Below are 16281 nucleotides of genomic sequence, written 5' to 3' on the forward strand. Positions count from 1 at the left end.
GCATCCTCCCTCCCCCTGCCCAGGCCCTGGCAGCCCCTCCTCCATCAGAGCTCTTGCCTGGCTGCGTCCCCCTCCCCTCCAACATTAGCCTCTGTAAAGCCAGCCTGACACAGGCCCCTGTGAGACCCCAGCCTCAGAGACCCCCTGCTTCCTGACTAGCTGGTTGCTCTCATTACCCCCACCCCCATCCCACACCCTTTCCCAAAGTCCACCTGCCTCAGGCCTTAGATGTTGACCCCTTCCTGTTTCTGCCACCTCGTCTCATCTCATCTTCCTTCTGACTTGCCTGGCCAGAGTCACAGAATCTCAGCATTCTTCCTCCATGAACCCTGGCATCCAGGTCCTCTCTCTTTCCACTCCCACTTCCTAAGTTAGATTCTGAACCCTAAATCTAAACCATCGAACATCTATCTCCTCATGCTTCTGTCTGCTGAGTCTCACCTCCGTCATAGGTCCTTCTGAGTCCAGGCTCTTCCCTGACTCCAGCCTTTCCTCCCCACACTGGGCAGATGAAGCTTCTGACCATGCTTCAAGCCAGCAAGGCACCCCAACATAGGATTCTTGTCTCTCTGGTCACCCAGCCCCTTGGTTTCTCCTGGAACCTGGAGGACTGGTTCTCTGATATGGTCCATCGCAGGAGCCAGGGACGGGCTGGCTGCAGGGCTGTGTACCAGGGTGCAGGCTGTGCACTGCGCACGGGCACGGGCACGCAGCGGAGGGGCACGTGGGAGCTGAAATCCAGCCTGAGGCTCTGCTTGCTGAGTGTTTGGTCTGGTGTGGGGCTGGGTTCCCCTGCAGAAGAGGTGTCTTTTTCGGATTTGCTCAAAGCCGTGTTTGGGCTGGCTGTGACCATGGATGGCTGATTCCTCCTTGCAAGGAGAAGGTGGGAACTGGGAGGGAGTCAGCCAGGCTGGAGGCCTTGCCCAGGCTTAGCTCCTTGGGCACCACACAAGTCAGGGTCGGCTGGAGCCACTTGTCCTGGACAAATGGGGAGCCGAGGCCTCGCTGTCAGCCCCCTTCTTGGCCTGCCTGGGACTCCAGGCCACACCCCTCTTCCTCAGGCGCAGCCTCTTCTCCTAGGGGGGAGCAAGAAGCTCTTCAAGGGCACAATGGGACCCCCTTTCTCTAATCCTCCTGGCCCTGAAATCCGGGTGGTTCCTCGCCCTCCTCCCGCTTTTGAGGTCCCGAGCCAACAAACCTTACAGAAGGAGATAAAATAATAGAATTTTTAATAAATTTTCCCCCCAAAACAACTTCTGTTGATCTTCACCACACAGGGGCCACGGTGGAGAGGAAAGTTCTCTCCAGGCACCCTAAAAAATGTCCCGGTAGACGTAGGAGAAAAGTATTCCTCCCGTGTCGGGAGACGGACAGGGGCTCGAGAAGCAGGGGCCCCGGGTCAGCCGGGCCCCGCTGCGCATCCCTCCGCAGGGGTCCTGGGCGGCCTCCCTTCCGGGGCTTCTGAAGGCTCTGCTGGTGGAAGATGCTTTGCAGACAAAGGTTCCTCTCGAGTCCGCGGTGGGCATTGCGAGAAGGGGTCAGCGCCTGCCTGGGATGCCCCACCCCACCGCGGGATGGGACCGAGTTAATGGCCAGAGTTGGGGAGAATCGGGCTGAGCCGCCAGACACAGCCCCTCGGGATAGTCTTAAGCCAGCATCCCAGGAGGCCGGGAGAGGCGGCCCGGTCCCAGAGGAGGGCGGAGCAGAGAGGGGGGAGGGAGGCAGCAAGGCCAGGGGCGGGGATTGGGCCAGAGCTGCGGCTGGGGGCTGGGGGCCAGCCGGGCCTCTGCAGTCCCAGCACCGCAGTCAGAGGTGCTGGGGCGCCAGGAGCAGGAGGCAAAGCAGAGGCGTGGGGAGCCCGGCCGAGAGCGCGGGGCCGCGGGAGTCCGGGGCCGCCTGGCAGGCTGCGCCAGGGCACGTCTGCTCCCCACGCTGGTCCTCGCCCCCGTAGCCCCCCCAGTAGTCGTCCTCGGTGGGCGCGTCCCCGCCCTGGCGCCCCCGCGGGTCTTCGGCGGGCAGGTCTCGGTAGAGGGTGGAGGGGTCGGCGGGGGGCGCCCCGGCCTCGGCCACCCCGTACAGGTGGTTGGAGGAGCTGTTGCCGCGGGCGCGGCTGCCGGGCCGCGTGGGCGCCGCGGGCGGGCAGGCCTGGAAGTCGGCCTCGCGGAGCGCGCGCAGGTCCCGGCCCTGGCGCTCCGGGGGGGTGGCGCAGGTCACGTCGGAGCTGGACACGCGCGCGCGCTGGAACCAGGCCCAGAGCGGCCGCGCGCGGCAGTCGCACGCCCAGGGGTTGGCGTTGAGCCGCAGGAACTCGAGCGCCGGCAGGTCGGCCAGCGCCTCGCCGGGCAGCGAGGCCAGGCTGTTGTTGAACAGGTAGAGGATGGTGAGGCGGCTGAGGCCGCGGAAGGCCGCGCGGTGCACGCCCTGCAGCCGGTTCCCGTGCAGCAGCAGCCGGTCCAGGCCGCCCAGGCCGCGGAACACGTGCTCCGTCAGCAGCCGCAGGCGGTTCCCGTGCAGGAAGAGGTGGCTCAGGTTGGCCAGGTCCGCGAACAGGTCATCCTGGGAGGAGGGGTGGAGAAGAGAGAGGTCCTGAGGTCCTGAGACATCTGGAGATTTCTCCCCCAGGGCCTGGAGGTGGGGGAGCACCGTGGGAAACAATCTGACTTTTCCTTTCGGAGTCCTGGGTTTGAATCCTCCCTCCTCTAACCTAGTTAGAGGTGAACGTGGAAAAGGTGATATCATTGAGGCCAGTGGTTCTTAAACTTGAGGGACCATCAGAATCCCTGGGGATTCCGAAGCGCTGCCCTCAGAGTTTGTGGTTTAGCAGGTGGGCCCGAGAATCTGCCTGTCTACAAGTTTCCTGACTTCAAACCCTGCATCTATCACAGCTGACTGTGCCACCTTGGGCAAGTCACGGCGTCTCTACGCCTCCGTTTCTTCATCTGTAAGATGGGGAGATTAAATGAAGCAACATGGCTTAAGGTGCTTAGAACAAGCTTTCCGTGTGGAAGGCATTCTAGGAGTTGGCCATTATCTTTAACTTGGCCAAGCCAGTAATCTCTCTAAGCCTGTTGCCTCATCGATGAAGTGGGGATGAGTGTACCTCCTCAGGGGCTTGTTCTGAGGATTAAAGAAGACGATCCAATAAAGATCAGATGGTGAGGTGCCGGGCACAGTGCCTGGCACACCGGTATCCAGTCCAATGATGAAGCCCACAGGCTCAGGAGTCACAGCCCCTGGTGCCCATTCAGCTTGCCCTCTTCCCAGCTGCGTTACTTTGGGCAAGTTCCTTAGCCTCCTAGAGCCTCTGATTCCTCAGTCTGTATAACTTGGAGGATACTCAGCAGGCTGGGGGAGGGTGAGATGAGGTCATGCTATAAGGACCCGGTGGGGACCTCCACCGCCCTCAAGAAATGATGGTTATTACGACCAGAGGGGCTCAGTTAGATAACTGAGGAGCTCCCCGGGGTCCCAAAGTCCTGCCACTAGGCTAAGATATTAAGGGGACCAGGTGTCAGCTCCCCCCGCCCCCCAGACCCCCAAAGGCAGCCAGGGAGGGGAAAGAAGGCTGCTGCCTGATGTCCTACATCACTGCCCGCTTAGAAGGGCTGTCCCACTTGTCTGGGGCTGGGCAGTGCCCAAATCAGGCCCTGCTCACCTTGGACTGTGTTCAGAATGAAGGGGGGTGTGGGCGTGGGGGAGGGCCCAGGGGCTGGATTCTGCATTTTAACCAGCTCACGAAGGTGATGATGAGCTCCAGGGTCTACCAGCTCAGCCCACTTTCTACAGAGAAGAGCACTAAGGCCCAGAGAGATGGAGAGTTTGCCAGAGGGGACCAGAGCCCCAGGACTGAGGCCCTCCCTCAGCGATGCAGGACATCACTGTGGTCAGCAGGCCCAGGAGGTCTGGTTCTTAGGGACACAGGCATCCTCTATGCTCAAGCCAGCGCGCCCTGGGGGACCTGTTTCCCGAATGTGGCTCTCCCACCCTTCCCTGTCTGGGGAGATGCCTCCCCTACCCCACCCAGGAGTCTGGTCAAAGGCTCTCAGGTGGGGGCAGGGCATTGACTCCCAGCCCACACCCACAGCCTCCACCTTCCTGTGCTCCTTCGTGTTCTCGCCCCCTCCCATCTGGCTTCCGCCCTCTCCGCTACAGGAACTGAGCCTGCCAAGAACCCTCCTCTTGGCCACATTGAGATCCGTCCCCCTCAACCTTCTCGGCTGCCTCTGACACCAGCATTCTCCACTCCCTGTGCCACCCCCAGGCTAAGTTCAGGTCTCCAGCGGGCTCCCTGGACCTCTGTGGCCTTGGCCAGGCCCAATTGGGCTTGGTACCCTTGTCCTCTTTCCGGTTCACCCTGAGAGTGGGCTCTGAGTCCCTTCTATTCAAACACCTAGCTAGGGGTTCTCTTTTTTATGGGTGTCATTAAGAGTGGGACACCCTCAGAGATACCTGTGAGAGGATTAGTGTGGGCGGGGGCGGAGTTGAGGGAGCACAGGTAATGGAGTTTGGCTTGGGAGGGTTAGGAAGAGAAGATCAAAGGTTCAGAACCCCTAGGGAATTGGGGCGCCTTTGGCCCACAGCCCCAATTTTTGGGCTACAAAATTCCTTGATTCTACCCTCCTCTCCTTCCCCCTTTCCCCTCTGCAAAAGTCCTGCCCCTTCCCTCTCTGAACCTCAGCTTGGGGGTCCATTTCCCCTCCCCCTATCCAAGCTGTTGCCAAATCCCGCTGCCACTTCCTGGGCTGCAGCTCTCAAATCCAGTCCTCTCTCCACTGTTAAAACCTTCTCTGTGCATTAATAAGCTCTTGACTTTCACAGCCCTCGCCTTCCCCCACTACCCCCCCCCCCCCGCCCATCGCCCCCTCCTTCTGGGCTGAGAGTGGCTGCTAAAGTCATCTTCTTCCATTTCCAAAACCACATTTCCCTCACCTCCCCCAGCCAGTTCACAGCTCTCTACATCCATATGGAATCTTAACGCGGCATCCCTGCCCCCCTTCTCCGGACAGCATCCTGTTCTTAACCTTGCCTCCTTCCAACCCTCCCAAGCTCCAGTCTTTGGCACCAGTGGCTGAGCTGTGTGACCTTGGGCAGCTCCAGGTACCTCTCTGAGTCTCAGTTTTTTTTTTTTTTTTTTTTACTAGTATCTGTGAAACAAGGGACTTGAGATAGTTGATCATTAAGATCCATCCTCATCTGATATTTATGAGTGAGTGAATCCTGGAATGTACCTCATTCATTCAACAAAGCTGTATTGAGTGCCTACTCTGTGCCAGGCGCCTCCCCCTCCCCCCCTCACTCACAGAGATCACCAATCTATGCCTGGTGTCATTGTCATGGACTGCGTCAGCATAGGCAAGCAGGTGACTTACTCAGCTTTAACTATGGGCCGAGCTCTGTGCTACACACGTCTCCTGTAGCAACCTGATCATCACAACCCCACGAAGCAGATGTTATCATCTCCCCTTTCAGAGATTAGGAGAGGGAGGCTGGGAGAGGGCAAGCCTAGGTTTCAACAGCTAATATGTAGTAGAATGTGGAGACAGGATTCTGAACGGCTACACTTGAGTCAGACCGACCTGGGCCAATTCTAGGCTGAGCCCTTTGCTAGTTGGGTGACCTTGGGCTGGTGCCTTAACTTCACTGAGCCTCAGTGTCCTTAGCTGTTAAATGGGGGAAATGATGCTTATGTTAGGGGCAGACATAGAATATTGGGGACTAGCTATAATTATGAGAAATATTAATCATGCTCTGTTAACCGTGATGGTTCTGTTCTGATTAGAGAAAGCACATTCTCACCTGGCTGACCGTTGCACACCCTGGGACATGGGAACTAACATTGGAATGAAGTCCACCCTCCTTTCCCAAGAGCTGCCTACAGCCTCATGGCTGAAACAATCTGGTCCTGGAGGTGCCTGCCCGTTACGATCCCCCTCTCCCCCTGTCCAAGCCCGCACTGCCTGTGACCTGCAACCCTTATGCCTTGCCTCCTTTCCCAGGCCTGGAATTCTTACTTTCCCACATAATCTTTGCCCTTCTGCCCAGTATAAGCAGATGGCTTATGGGGAGGGGAGAGCAGATTTTTGTGGATCACCTGCTGCTCTCCCATACTGCCAGCATTACTGGAATAAATGCTCCTAAACGATTCAACCCTGTCTCTGCTTAATTGGCTCAAGTAGTGACAGGTGGCCTGGACCCATGGGTTGTCCGGTTACACTGACTCTGAATGAGACACCTTGCTGAGCCCTCTTCAAGCAGCACCTCCTTGAACCCTCACAATACACCCTGAGGCACAGGGCATTTTCCCCATGATACAGATGGGGCCATGCAGGCTTCAAGTGCTGAGGTAACTTGCCCAAAGCCACAGAGCAAAGTGGAGGTGGGGCTGGCATTCAAACTCAGATGTGCTCGCGTACAAAGACTGCTCTTACACACCACGCAGGCTGGTGAATGAGTGACAGGTTCTGGTTCCACTCGAGTAGGAAATACACTCCAGGAGAGCAGAGAGACTGAGTCCCTGGCACCCAGAACACTGCCCGGCACGCGGTAGGCACTCAATACATGTCTGGTGATGAATGAACTCACCTGGCACAGTACCTGGCACACAGAAGACAGTCTGTGAGAACCTCCAGCCCACCACATTCCATTTCCACCTTCCTAACCACCTTTCTAACCATTACAGGCTGTGGTCCCCTTGCCTCCTCCAAAGCTCCCCTCTGAGGGCAGGCCCAGCCCTGTCTCGGGTCACACCTGCATCCTGTGGACATCACCCCAGCCCACGTGTCCTCCCCCACCCGCGGCATCTCCCAGCCTAGTTCCTCCAGGCGGTTCACAGGCAGAGGCTGACTCTTTCTTTCTTTCTCTATAAAGGACCCGGTGTGAAGACGCCATACCCTTCATGCCCGGGGTGTGTAGAACCAACTTCCCATTTCAGAGAGTCAATGGAGGACCAGGTTCTAATGACAGGATTTATTCAGCACTGAACTGTGTGCTGTATCTACACAACTCATCTACTCTGCACAGCCATTCTTTGTGGAAAGGATGCTTTTTATTTATTTCCACTTTAAAGATGAGGAAACTGAGGCTCAGAGAGGAGAGGCATCATGCCTTAAGTTAAATAAGTCAGGAAACAACCGAGCAGGGATTCCAGCTCAGGCCCTCTGACCCTAGCTGTCCTATTGCCAGGCTTTTGTGAGGTTAAGCGTGCTGCTGAGAACATGTGAGCCCCCAGTCATATGGGCAATAGACTTCATGTGAAGAGCCCTTACATCTGCAAAGTCTTGGGACCCTGGGCTTCAGTTTCCTCATCCGTGGGGAGGTGTGAGCATCTCCTGACAGGGCTGTGGAAATGAGATGAGGTGGCTGAGCGTGCTTTGGAAACTGTGAGGTGCTAGGCAAATGTAGGAAGGAAAGAAAAGAGGGAGTTTTCTAGGATCCACCCATGGCCTGGGCATCACCCTTGAAGTTGACCCAAATCTCCAAGATGAGGTCCAAGATGGGCCATTTCACTGAGATCAATGTTCAATGAGGCTTGCCTCTTTTTTAAATAGTATTTTAACAAGCATTTATATAGTGCTTATCGCATGCCAAACACTATTCTAAGTGCTCTACAAATTATTCATGCACTTACACTTACGAAATCCCTAGGAGATGGGCTGGTGCTACCCCCAATTGACAAATGGGAAAACTGAGGCTGAGGGGGATTTAAAAATGTCACACACTTGTAAATGGCAGAGTGGATACCCATAAGGGCCTTAGCCTAGTGCCCAATACAGAGCGTGCCCACTAAGTGGTAGTGGGTGCTATTATCATTATTGATGCAATCATAACAACACGACATATTTTTCCAACATACTATGTTCAGCAGTCCCCGCCTCCCCTTCACGGTTTTGCTTCCCATGGTTTCAGTTACCTGCAGTTAACCATGGTCCAAAAGAGTAAATAGGAAATTCCAGAAATAAACAATTCGTAAGTTTTAAATTGCGTGCTGTTCTTTCTATTCGGCGTGGAGAAATCTCGAAGCCATCCCACCCAGATGTGAACCATCCCTTTGTCCAGCGTCTCCGTGCTGCATACGCTCCCTGCTGTCAGACCCTCAGTAGCCACCTGAGCTGTCAGATCAAGTGTGGTGGTCCCACAGTGCCTGTGGTTAAGCCCCTCTGTTTTCCTTAATTATGGCCCCAAAGCCATCCACATAACTTTTATTGCAGTATATTGTTATACTTGTTCTGTTTTATTATTAGTTATTGTTGTTCATCTCTTTTTGTGCCTATTTTATAAACTAACTTTATCATAGGTGTGTATGTACATAGTACCTATAAGGTTCCGTTACTATCCGAGATTTCAGGCATCCATGGGGTCTGGGACCGGATCTCCCATAGATAAGAGCGGGGGGGTGGGGGGGCTACCGTATTTCACTTCTGTCTCTCTCCACCACGTAGAGTGCTATCTCGGTGAAGGCAGCAGGCTTTGTCTGTTTTGTTAACTGCTGTATTCTCAGCGCCTTGCACATAGTGGGTGCACAATACATGTTTGTTAAATGATTATTGCCATTGTTACTGTCTTTATCAGCATAAACCTTGACCTGATTTTCAGATCAGCACCAGCCCGGGTGGGAGGAGGCATGCCTTCCATCTACGTGGGGAAAGGGAGGGTTTGGATATTCCAGCCCCCTTCCAGCCTGAGGCTGTGGAGCCCAGGGAGGGTGGTTTGGAGGGTGTGTTATTGCTTCCTGGGGAAATAGAATGGGAGGATTTGACTGTCAGACAGTCAGCTTAATAACAACAATAAACAATATTTAGATCAATAATAATAACAATAAATAGCAATTACTGTTATTCCTTCCGTTTTCAGAGCATCCATCTTCCAGCTACTTAACAGCTCTTTACCCTTTTTTTTTTTTTTTTTCCTTCTTCCCTTTCATTGAGACAGCAGGTTGGGGATGGGGATCTAGAAAGGGTAGGATTTCTCCTTGTCCCATTAGCTAGGGTGCTGGAGAGAGGTGGGACCTTCTCTGGGACACCAGCGGCAGTGGGAGGGGGTGGGGTGGGGAGAAAGCAGCCACAGAGGCCTTCAGGCCTGGTGCCTGGGGAGAGACAGAGCCCCCGAAGGCAAATGAGGGAGAAAGGAGAGATCACGGAAAGACACATCCATCAACCAGACATGGGGTGCGCGTGGAGTGGGTGTGTGAAGGGAGACGGACAGAAGACCAGAAGACAGATGGGGGAGGCAAGTCAGTGAGAGAGGCAGAGAGGGACAGAGAGGGATAGACAGACGAGACAGGCAGAGGCAGAAGGGGACACACAGTGGTGGTGGGGGGGGGGATAAGGGAGTGAGAGAGAGGGGCAGCAAGGGAACCAAACAGGCATAGACAGACAGACAGACCAAATGGAGAAAAGCTCCTGGAGAAAGTGAGAGGGACACACTTAGGAAAGGGACAGGCATGGAGAGGGATGCTGAGATGCTGAGGCAGGAAGGGTGAGCTGGGGAGAACAGAGGGACACACAGAGGGGCAGAGGAGCGAGGGGAAAGCAGGAGGGTGTGTGCAGGGGGGGGGGCCTGCGCACGGGTGGGTGGCTCACCTGGAGGTGGAGCAGGCTGTTCTCCTGGAGGTAGAGGTACTGCAGGCTGAGCAGGCCGCGGAAGATGTTGGCGGGCAGGCTGCTGAGCTGGCAGCGGTACAGGTGCAGCGACTGCAGCCGCTCCAGGCCCTGGAAGGTGTCAGGCTCCAGGGAGCGCAGGTGCCGGTTGTCACCGAGGTCCAGCTCCTCCAGGGCCTGCAGGTGACGGAAGGTGCCCGGGTAGATGGTGGAGAGGTTGTTGGAGAAGAGCCACAGCGTGAGCAGGTTGGGCCCGAAGGTGCCGGGCCGCAGCGTGCGGATGAGGTTGTTCTGCAGGAAGAGGCGCTGGGTGCTGGGCGGCAGGGACAGCGGCACGGAGGAGAAGTTGTTGGCCTGGCAGCTCACGGTGGGCGGGGACGAGTAGCAGGTACAGAGCATGGGGCAGCTGGGGGCCGCTGGGGGCAGGGCCAGGAGCAGCAGCAGGAGGCAGGCTGAGGCGGGACCTGTGGGGACAGGGGGCAGGCCTTTCTGGGTGGGCTGCAAGGGCAGGAGTGCCCGCCAGGGGCCTGCCCCCCCCCCCCCCCACTTTCCCCCATGGCCAGAAGCCCCACTTCCCCCAATGGCCAGGAGCCTGGCTCCTAGGTGGGAGGGTTCTGGGCGCAAACAACCTAACTGCAAGAGGCCCTGGCCATTTCCACTTTTTGAGACCCCTGGTATATTAACAAATAATAAAGAAATGCCGAGAGGACACTGGAAAGCACTGCTATGCTGCAGGCTGTTTGGCGAGTGGTGGTCTCTTCCGCTCTTGTTGTCACTGCGGTGGGTTTGACTGTGTGAACTGTCAGGCCCCTGAACTTCCGTGTTGAGAGTTGAGGCGATCGCTCTTTGTTGTGGGGGACAGTCCTATACCGCGTCCTATTTAGGGTGTATAGCAGCATCCCTGTCCTCTACCCACTAGATGCCAGTAACACCTTCCCCCTGATTATGACAACCAAATGTCTCCAGACATTACCAAATGTCTCCTGGGGAGCAAAGTCGCCCCCAGTTGAGACCGGCTGGGGCTAAATTGAGATCTCTGCGAATCTAAGGCCGAGAGGAGGAAGAGTGGGCCTTGGACCCAGGACCTACTTGCAGGGCTCCTTGGGGTCCAGAGATCCTGGGGGGACTGAGGGGTGCATGACTGCATGTGATGTCGGGCGCTGCGCGTGAATGTCTATGTCTGAGCCCAGAGCACACTTCCCGGAGAGCTGCAGAGCCGGGCTGTTTGAGTGGCGTAGACATTATGGATGGCCCGTGAGCTCCCTCCCATGGGGGACACACAGCAAGGGTGGGGAACCCCATGCCGATGTGATGCTCCCGCTCACATTTGGGGCCTCACCACGAGCATCCCCAGTCCTCCCTGCATGTGCGGGCTGTCCCCACGCGTGTGCGAGTGCCGAGCGCCGGCCCCATGCGTGTGTAGGCTGGGTGTGATGTAACATTCAGTGACACAGCGCGGCTGTGCTATTCGTTCACACCACCTCCGCGTTTCTCGGCCCTTCTCACCCCTCCCCCGTGCGGCAGTTCACGATGACTTTCTCCTGAGTGTTTCAGAGCCACGTGGGGGGGGGGGCGGGGGAGAAGCATGTCTCTCACCCCTCACCAGAACCTGGCAGGGGTGGGATGTGGGAGCAGATAGGGAACCTCAGTGGGCTTCAGCAGGGCTGAGATTTGGGGCTAGAACGGGCGATGTCGGAGCTGGAAAGGTTCTCCAGCCCACCTGGTTCAAGCTCTTGTTCTACTGAAGTCACAACTGGGGTTCAGAGAGGGCAAGCGACTTGCCCAAGGTCACACAGCAAAGTGGTTGGCAGGGCAAGGACCAGAAAGGAACCTCCTCATGCTTGGCCAGGGCACTTCCCTTCCTGGCAGAGGCACCCTCTGAGCTCGCTTCCCCAAGGACTTGACACCAGAGAAAGCCAAATCCTTCTCTGATCCCTTAATCCTACCCCTTATCCACACGCTCACAAGAGTGTGAGCCCTGAAGGCCGCCAGCCCTAGGGAGGACTGCTCTCCCCCGGCCTCTAGGGCTGACTGGTACCCCAGGAGAGACAGAGGGAGGGATGTGCAATCCGGAGTGCTCCAGAGTCAGGGGCCACTGTGTGGCACCAGGGTCTCTCCCAGCGGGAGGCTGAGCTCAGCAGCTCAGGGGGAGCCAGCATCCCTCTCCCCACAGCTCCCTGGCCCCCACTTGCCCACAGAAGGGGCTCCTCCCTTCTTTCCCCACCCTCCCCCGTGTCCCCATGTCTCTCCCATTATGGCCCACCTCCCCACGCCTGAGCAGGGCCCCTCCATGACAGCTGCTGCGTAACAGTGACTCTGTTGCCATTTCTGGCCATCGCCGCCATGCAAAGCAGCTGTAACCCAAGGAGCCTCATCCATAATTCAGGCTGCAGCTCTCACTGGAGGCTCGGAGGAGGGGGAGGTGGGAGGCACTGGTTTCTCTGCCCCCAGGCCTGGCTGGAGTGCTCCTGGGCAGAGGGGGGCTGGGGGCGGGGAGCTGTGCCTTTCTCTCCCTCCTCTGCCCTCCTGTCCCTGCCCTTTTCCTCTCCCCACGGTCCTCTCCCCACCCCTGCTTCTCAGGGCTCTTCCCCATCAGTCCTTCCCTCCAGGCCTGTGGCCTCCTCTCTCTCCAGGACCACAGTTCCACTCCCAGCCCTCAGGGTGCGAATCCCTGGCAAAGACTGGGGCAAGATGCACACAGGGCATCAGAGCTGGAAGGGGGCGCCTCAGCGGCCATCAGAGCAAAGCTCTTACTGCCCAGGTAACACCACCGAAGGCCTGAGAGGGGAAGGCTCAGCTTCTGACTCAAATCTGACAGTCTGCCTTCACTTCCTTTCTCGAAGCCTTCATGTCATCTCCCCCCTCCTCTATGGGCTGAGGAAAGCCCCTTCTAAGTGTCCCCACCCTCTCTGCTCATCCCTTCCTCTCTTTTCTCCTTTTTTTCTAAAGTCTGCAGGTAATGGCTAATGTTGCAGGGGAGTGAAGAGCAGGGACAGGCAGAAACCATCTGTTACTAAGCACCTACTGTGTGCCAGACACTATTTGTACATGTCTTTGTGCGCACAGACTACAACATAAGCCCTGGGAGACCCATACAATGGCCCCAGTTTGCAGAAGGGAGGTGGGAGGCTCAGAAACATGGAATGAGTTGCCTCAGGCCACGCAGCTGGTACAGGTGGGCCCCAGAATGGACAAGCACGTGTCCAAAGGGAGACCTCACATCACCCAAGGAGACTGCTCTGAGGGCGAGAGACGCTGCCCTTGAGATAAAGGGAGGACAAAACTTGCGCCCAGGTGCACAGGGCTGGGCCAGCCAGGATCCTGGGTCTGTTGGGCTGTTCAGGGTCAAGGCAAAGAGGGAATCAGGCTCTCTCTGCAACCTTCCTCTCCTGGGCTCCAGGTCAGGGCTGCTCTAGCGGGGAGGCTGTTGGGAGTCAAGGAGAGATGACCAGTGCCCAGAAGATATGGCCAGAACTGACCAGAGGAGGGATGGAGAGAGGCCAGAACATGGTATCGATCCCAGAAGGCTGAGGTGCCCAGAGCCAAAAAGTATCCATTCATTGAGGGACCACTGTCAAGGAATCTGGGCCATCACCCCGGAGAACCAAGGCTCAGGAACACCGTTCTCACCCCTGGAGCCACCCTTTGGCTCAGAGGCCCCAGTGACAGGAAGCAGACGGACCCAGGGCAGAGGCAGGAGCCAGGGCACCAACCCACAGGCAGGGAGGCCGGTGCAGAGTGGCCTGGGAAGTCAAGGCCTCTGACTCTGAAGGAGGGTCCCAGGCTCCCAGATGAGAAGCAACAGCTCCCCGCAGGAAAGGCTGGGAAAAGGCTGGGGCCTGGGGCAGATGCTGAGGGGGCAGGGGCTGGGAGGTGGGAGCCAGGAGCGGGGTGGAGGTGGTGGCAGTGCTGGTGGGTGACGCAGGGGCCTTGGGAGGCACTGACGCCGCCTCGGAGGTTTAGACTGCTGCAGACGGCTTCTCACTCTGCCAGAATGTGACACCCCAAAATAAGCAGTCACCGTGGCGGCGGCAGGATCCGACGTGAGGTCCAGAGATATAAATGGCAGCGTGGAGCCAGCCAGGGTGCCCACCCTCTGAGGCTGCCACTCCATGCAAACGTCCTCCCCTCTCCCCCCACGGCCACCCCCCAAAGCCCTGAGCTCCGAGCCCCCCGACCACTCCCTGAAAGAAGGGATGTGATGGGCAGGCGCTCTGGGAATGGAGGGCTTCCCACGTGGAAGTGGTTACCAGAAGCCTCTTTGTCTCATCCCTGGCAACACCCCCCACCCCCACCCCCACCCCATCCCTCTCTTCCACCCCTTTCTCTTCTTCCTCCCCTTCCTTCCTTTCCAGCTCCCATCCCCACCCTGGCATCCACTCCCAACCCCTCTCTCATCGATGGCTACCCATCCCCAACCCCAGCGCCCATCCTCGGTCCTCTTCCCGGTGGGTGCCGGAGCCTCCGTCTCTGTGCACCATCCCCATCCTCCTCTGGTCTCTGGTCTTCCCACTCCCCTTTCCGTGCAGTCTCCAGGGTCCCAGGCTCTTTCCCATGACCCTGTCCCCAGATTCTGGGTGCTTGTCCCTAGTTGTCTGCTCACCCCCTCCCCTAACCCGGTCTACCTTCTCCTTCCTTCTCCCTCGGTCCCAACCTGGGTCCCACTTCCCTCCACGCCTTTCCCTTCTAACCTTTATTCCTCCTCCTCCCTGTCGCCCTCCTTCGCTAACCACGTTCTCCCGTCGTGATGGCCCCCCTCCTATCCGCCTCCCTCCGACCCCTTCCCCGCCCCACCCCCCAGTCTCTGGCCCACACCCTTGGCTGTCAATCAATCCGTGGAACTCTATTTTTCCAGCGCCCACCATCTGTCCTACCAGGGGGCACACTTGGATGTTCCGCTGCGCCCCTGTGCTCACAGGCAGCCCCCTACTCACAGCCCTCGGCCTCTCAGGTGACTGGAAAGTGCTGAGGCACCGGGCACAGGAGTTGCTGAGTCGGCGCTTCCCCAGCCGGCCCGAGTCCTCAGCGTCCCCGGGAGCAGGTGGAGCCGGGACAGCGGAACCTGAGCTTCCCTCCCCCCCTCCGGGCCCGGCCCGCCTGGCCCCGGCGTCCCCGCCACGGTCACCAGCTCCCCGCACATCCCCGCAGGCTCCAGGCTCCGATCCCGGTGCGCTCCTCCGGCCGGCAGCCCTGGGGGCGGGGCCGGGGCGAAGGCTTTCCCCTCGCCAGGCTACCCCCCACCCCCAGCAACTGCCCCACCTCAGCCCGGTGGGCGGGGGCGCCCCGCTCCCCTCCCCAGGACGTCCTCCGCCCTCGGGCGGGCAGGGGTCCCTACCTGGCAGCAGGCGCCTGAGCCCGGGCAGCATCTTGTCTCGACGCTCGGAGAGGGGGCGGCGGTGGGGGGTGGGGGGCTCTCCCACTCGCTCCCCGAGCCCGCCAGACGGACAGCGGGGACTCCGCGGGGCTCCGGGAGGGCCCGGGAGTCCCCGGGCAGTGAGGCCGGGCCGCGGCGCTCTACCCTGCGCCCCCCGGGCTGCGGGCCTCGGGAGGAGCCATCGGCCCCGACGGGACGGGGCGGGGCGGGGCGCGACGGGGTGGGGAGGGCTGGAGCTAGCCGTCGAAGCCCGGTGAGGGTGCGCCCCAGCAGCGCAGGCGGCGCGCGGGTCCGCCGGTCCGTGCGCCCCGGCTGCGAGCCGAGGGAGAGTGGGGACAGCGAGGATGCTTTTCCCAACCACCCCCACTCCTTCCCGCACTCGCTGGCTCCTCCCTCGCTTCCTAGCTTGCCGACGTAACCCTTTCCTGGCCACTAGGAGGCGGGAGCGGCTCCCTAGCCCCCTCCATCCCGGACCCCGCCCCTCCTTGGGGGACCCGGAGGACTGTGTTCGATAGCCTTCGCGGCGCCTCGCTTCCAGAAAAATCCCGGGGGGCGGAGGGGGAGGGGGGGCGCTTTAGTGTGTGGAACCTCATGGACTTGTCCAGCTCCCCGCCCCCCTCCCAATTGTTCCGGAGGAGACGGGCTCCTGGGTCACCCTCCCCGCCTCCTGGTGGCGTCCCTGCTGCCCAGGTTCAGACCTCCAACATTTCTCTCCCCTGGGAGCGCTCCAAGCTCCACTCTCCCCCTCCTTTCCTGGACTCCGAGCCCCGAGTGTGAGACGAGAGGAAAACAGTGTAGGCAGGAGTTAGCGCACGGGAGCGTGCACGCGCGCTCAAGGACGCCCGTGCAGGTGTGACTCAGTGCGCACACGCTACCTGCCCAGGGGCCCCGGGGAGAGCGGAGCCCGTGAGGGTGCCAGCGGGTGAGCCATTGCGTGCCCGCCCGCGTGCGTGTCCGCGCTGGTGGGAAACGCGAGGCTGTGTGAGCCTGGCCGAGCGAACTTGGAGACGGGTGGCCAGGGGACCTGTGTCCGCGTGTCTGATGCGTTTGCGAGCGGGTGCAAATTTGGGTGCGCGTGTAGGCGCATTTTTATGTGTATGTTGGATGTGTCCTAAACGGGACAGCCCATCTCCCGCGTGGGGTCAGGAGAGGGCTCCAGGGCGGGGAGGGGGGCGCTGGCTTCACGCGAGTTGCTTCTTTCCTTTGAAGAGAGGTGCGTTGTGATCTCATGCGGCTGCGCCCCCCCCCCCCCCCCCCCGCTCCCCGCGCCCCTCGTGGCAGGGTTCGGGGAGATACCAGCCGGCCGCTTCC

At 59.0% G+C, this 16281-nt stretch overlaps 1 protein-coding gene across 1 annotated transcript; it reads right to left on the minus strand.

Annotated features, from left to right (window-relative positions):
• Positions 1 to 1218: 1218 nt before the first annotated feature.
• On the minus strand, positions 1219 to 15046 carry RTN4RL2 (reticulon 4 receptor like 2). Its single transcript, XM_008159317.3, has 3 exons — positions 14932 to 15046; positions 9579 to 10060; positions 1219 to 2556 (listed from the first exon to the last, which is right to left on the minus strand). The coding sequence occupies exons 1-3, from the start codon at positions 14960 to 14962 to the stop codon at positions 1807 to 1809; spliced, it is 1263 nt and encodes a 420-aa protein (XP_008157539.1). The 5' UTR covers positions 14963 to 15046; the 3' UTR covers positions 1219 to 1806.
• Between the last annotated feature and the right edge of the window lie 1235 nt (positions 15047 to 16281).

The sequence above is a fragment of the Eptesicus fuscus genome, chromosome 13, assembly GCF_027574615.1.
Source record: "Eptesicus fuscus isolate TK198812 chromosome 13, DD_ASM_mEF_20220401, whole genome shotgun sequence".
Taxonomy (NCBI): Eukaryota; Metazoa; Chordata; class Mammalia; order Chiroptera; family Vespertilionidae; genus Eptesicus; species Eptesicus fuscus.